At 30.8% G+C, this 4,131-nt stretch overlaps 1 protein-coding gene across 2 annotated transcripts; it reads left to right on the top strand.

The window, feature by feature from the left end:
- On the top strand, positions 1–811 carry LOC111300558 (mini zinc finger protein 2-like). 2 transcript variants are annotated; one of them, XM_022896188.2, is made up of 2 exons: positions 1–139; positions 239–811. In XM_022896188.2, the coding sequence occupies exon 2, from the start codon at positions 290–292 to the stop codon at positions 578–580; it is 291 nt and encodes a 96-aa protein (XP_022751923.1). In that variant the 5' UTR covers positions 1–139; positions 239–289; the 3' UTR covers positions 581–811. The 2 variants fall into 2 exon arrangements, with proteins under 2 accessions (XP_022751923.1, XP_022751924.1); XM_022896189.2 differs by having other exon boundaries at positions 26–145.
- Positions 812–4,131: the final 3,320 nt, after the last annotated feature.

Raw genomic sequence — 4,131 nt, forward strand, 5'->3', positions numbered from 1 at the left:
GTAAATTAAAGTAATAAGCTAACCTTACTGGCATTAATTATTAGGTCCAAAAAGAAATGTTTTCATGCTATAAATATATACTCTAGGGTTAGGGCTTGGTCATGGTACCTCAGACTAAAAGCTCTGCTTCTCTTTCTATGTATCAGTACTGCTAAATTTGTCTCAATCTTTCTTTTTTTTTTTATGCCATTTCATTATGATTGTTGGTCATTGATCAAATTTGATAATTGTGGTTCAGTTTCAGAAGGGTTTAGTAGGAGGTTACGAGGAAGAGTTTGGGGATCGCGAAATGAGGAAGCGACAAGTAGTTCTGAGAAGGGAGGAGCCACCAAGAACCACCACCAATTCTTCAGTGACAGTTAGGAGTGTGAGATATGGGGAGTGCCAGAAGAACCATGCAGCGGCCGTCGGAGGTTATGCTGTTGATGGTTGCAGGGAATTCATGGCCAGCGGAGAGGAAGGAACAAGTGCAGCCCTTACTTGTGCTGCGTGTGGCTGCCACAGGAATTTCCATAGAAGGGAAGTTGAAACTGAGGTAGTTTGCGAGTGCTCTTCACCTCCTTCTTCCAATCGAGCATAAATATAATTACTACAGTTTATTTAAGTGGAAGTTTTTAATTATGTGATGTATTCATTGATATGGTAAGTTGGTAACTGTGTTTTGAGTTTTTATGGAGACATGATCATCGGACATGGCAAAATCTCTTCCACCAATAATTTGTGTTATGTTTCTTGAAGGAATGGTTTTTCTCACCTTGTTTTTCTATGTAATGAAGAAGCTTAAAAGAATTTCTGCTGCGTTCTTGATGAAGGAATGATTTTTTTTCTGTTGATTACACCATATATAGTTGATTGATGGTCCATGGTTGACCTAGCTTGGCATTTTTAGATTATATTTTACTGGATTATTGAAGTGCATAAACTATATATGAATTCTAGCTTAATTACTTGGTAGGAAGAACAATCTGCTAAAAAATGGGAATAAGATGATGATTTAGCAATTAACTGTTTTTTTATAGTCGAGCTTGCTAAGGTTTGAATCCTGATTACAGAACTACGACTCTAACACTCACTAATATATCGCATGGCTTTTGGCTTTATAGCAATTAACTTTACTGCTAATGAAATTGGCACTTTTAACTTAAAATTATTGTAGTTGTATCATGTATATTGTGTAATATGCCTTTTGCATGATGAAATTTGCAATTGTTTTCAAATTAGTATATGCTAGTTAGAAAGCAATTAAGGAAACATTAATCTTCTTTCACTTAAGCATGACTTATGAACTGTACCATAATTAACTAACAAATTGATAAAAGTAAATTATACAGCTCTTAATTTTTATGACTGAAATTATAGCCTGTTTGTTCATGAGCTGTAAATTTGCTTCAAATCCTTTGCAACAATTATGCAAAGTGATTAAATTCCAAATTTCATAGCACTCTCACCTGTTTGAATTGCTTATCATGATTGAAACCTGCTGCATAAGGAGGCATCATCTCCTGGATGATATTTATTGATGCAAGTAAGTTTTTTTCACCAAACAATTAGCAACATTATCTTCTGATGCTCAGGGCAAAAGTCCATGGAATATTTCCTAAACGTGGAAGTATAATCTGTATGGTAAGATGATCAGTTTGTATTTAAGTTCACAGGCCCACATATCTAATTACTAATAGCATATTTCCTAATGTGGTCTAATCTGCTGGTTGTTATGATGGGAAATTTTTTTAGTGATGTACTTAGAAGGCAATATTAAAGCTTAAACAAACCACTTGGGTTTGAAAAAAAAGGTTGGGATTTGAGTAAAAATCCTAAGTTCGAACCATATAAACCTGTTTTCTTGTATACCACAAATAAAAAAATGTGTAATTAAAATTATTATTTCATTACTGTTGTTCAATAGTATTGATCATTGATTCAACGTCAAAAGAAAAGTTTGTTCAAGATGATAGAATTTTAAACAATTTTTTTATCTTTGTAGGCTTTATGTAACTGCTTTTGGTCGGTATATTATGATTTGATTTTAGTTCACTTTATGTTGAACATGCATGCATATGTAGAGATCGTAATAAACACATCAAACAGCTTTGATTTTCCACATATATCTTCAAAATATCCTACTAGCTAGATATATACTATAAGCAATTCAAGAACGGGTAAATATTTCCAAACTCTTTCTCTTCATAAAAGGAAATGCAACCAGACTCGTCATTATCAAATGGTTAGATATTTGCCATGTGAGGTGAGTATGCATATTTTTTTCTCTTCAAGTTAGGTATTGAGTATAGAGGGAACAATCCTTCGGGTATACGTAGAATTGAATTAGGTAGATGTCGATTAGAAAAAAAATATCCCAAGCTCCATGAATAATTTGAGCTTTGATCACTTTGGCCCTGTTTGGTAGGATGGAAATTTGAGTGAAAAGAAAATGAAATTCTAAAAACAACTTTTTTGAGTTTGATTGAAGTGAAAAAAAAAATTAGAGAAAAAATTTTATGAAAAATCTAAAAGAAAATCTATAATAACTATTTTTTTCACTTTCCTTACAAAAATATGAGGAAAAAAAATGAAACCGCAGGGAAAATTTTTCGAGATAGTGGAACTCGCGGTATCTTCTCTCGTTTGTTTCGTTTTCTGTGTTAAAAGATCTAAAGCCATGCTATTGCAAGCTTTAAAAGTTTTATGATTTCAATTTTCAAACAAGACATTTGCTTTGAGGGACTTCGACATTTTAAATCCACTATTTTTTATTAATGATGTAACATAAAATATAAAACTATCACATTCTTATACAAAAATTTATTTTCCTTTTTAGGAAAAAATTAATTTAAATTTTGATTTATGAAAGTTCAAGTTATTAAAAAAGATATTTAATAATTTTTCATTAAACAAAACTATGGAAAATTAATTAACAAGCCAAAGATTTTAAGACTTCTAGTGTGTCTATTTATGTATAGTCATTCTTTTTTTTTTAATATTTTCCTTGATTTTTTCTTTGTCATCCAAACAAAATGAGAAAATTGGTTTCTTTTCTGTCATTTTCCTTTTTCCCTCCATTTTCCTTAATATTTTCCTTTCTCTCAAATTTTCCATGAACCAAACACAACCGAAGAAGACAAAGAAAGAGTTTGTGGGGCACTAGATAAGGAATGCACTAATAAGGTTATCAAATAATAAGTCATCTTTTTTTCTAGTCATGGAAAGCTTTTCCTTTAAGACTGAGCTTGTATTTTAGTTCATTTTTGTGAGTGATTGCTACTTATTTACGCAATTATTTGATTCCAACCACATCTTTTATGTTTTCATAATTGAAACAAGATCTGCTCTATGTTTCCTTTGATTGAATTCTAAGGCAATTCCACAGCAAAAAGAACCAAAACTTTTTGTTCCCATAAATTTTTTACATGATGTGCATGTTATGTAAAATATTCTTTTAGTAATTTCATTTTGATTTGGAATTATGAGATATATGTATATACAAACTTCTTTGTAAAGAGGAAAAGAAAATTTTACAAGTGGATGAAACATTTGGATGACGTATTAATTTTAATTTTCTTTTCTTTTATGAAGATGCTTATAGTGGTCTTGGATTTACTATTCTTTTATTTGGAACATATATATTTTCATTAATTTCGAACTAGTCTGAGTAAGTTTAGTCAAATTTTTTGTTGATTTTTTTACTTGTTCATTTTGGTTGGATTATTTAATTATTAATTTTTCTATTGAATTTTTTTGTTATTGTAAACACCTTAATTGGTCCAGGCCCAAATTCATTGGGCATAATCCAATAGGATTTGGGTCTCAGCCTATCAGACTTGGCTTAATGAGATATAGGTGTCAGGCCCAATTGTTTATTATTTTTTTATGGGCTTTATTTTTTTTTTTCATTTTAGTTAATGATAGGATAATAAAAAGAAATAAATAAATAAATAAAAATTCTGGCATGTTTGGAGGTGATGACAGAGTTACAATTGATCTTAATTTCCTTAGGTTCAGGGATAATGCAAAAATTCAATCAAATGTGGGATTTAGAGTTAATTAGGAACTCTCCTAATTCAATCTATAAATACCCTTACTGATCAGTGGTAGGAAGACACAAAACAAAGAGAAAATAGAAGCAAAAAGTGT

Source organism: Durio zibethinus, chromosome 18, assembly GCF_047325235.1.
Source record: "Durio zibethinus cultivar Kanyao isolate XHJ-2024 chromosome 18, ASM4732523v1, whole genome shotgun sequence".
Taxonomy (NCBI): Eukaryota; Viridiplantae; Streptophyta; class Magnoliopsida; order Malvales; family Malvaceae; genus Durio; species Durio zibethinus.

Bases quoted from the DNA above. Each gene is read 5' to 3' on its own strand.
- LOC111300558 (XM_022896188.2), top strand. From the start codon at position 290: ATGAGGAAGCGACAAGTAGTTCTGAGAAGGGAGGAGCCACCAAGAACC.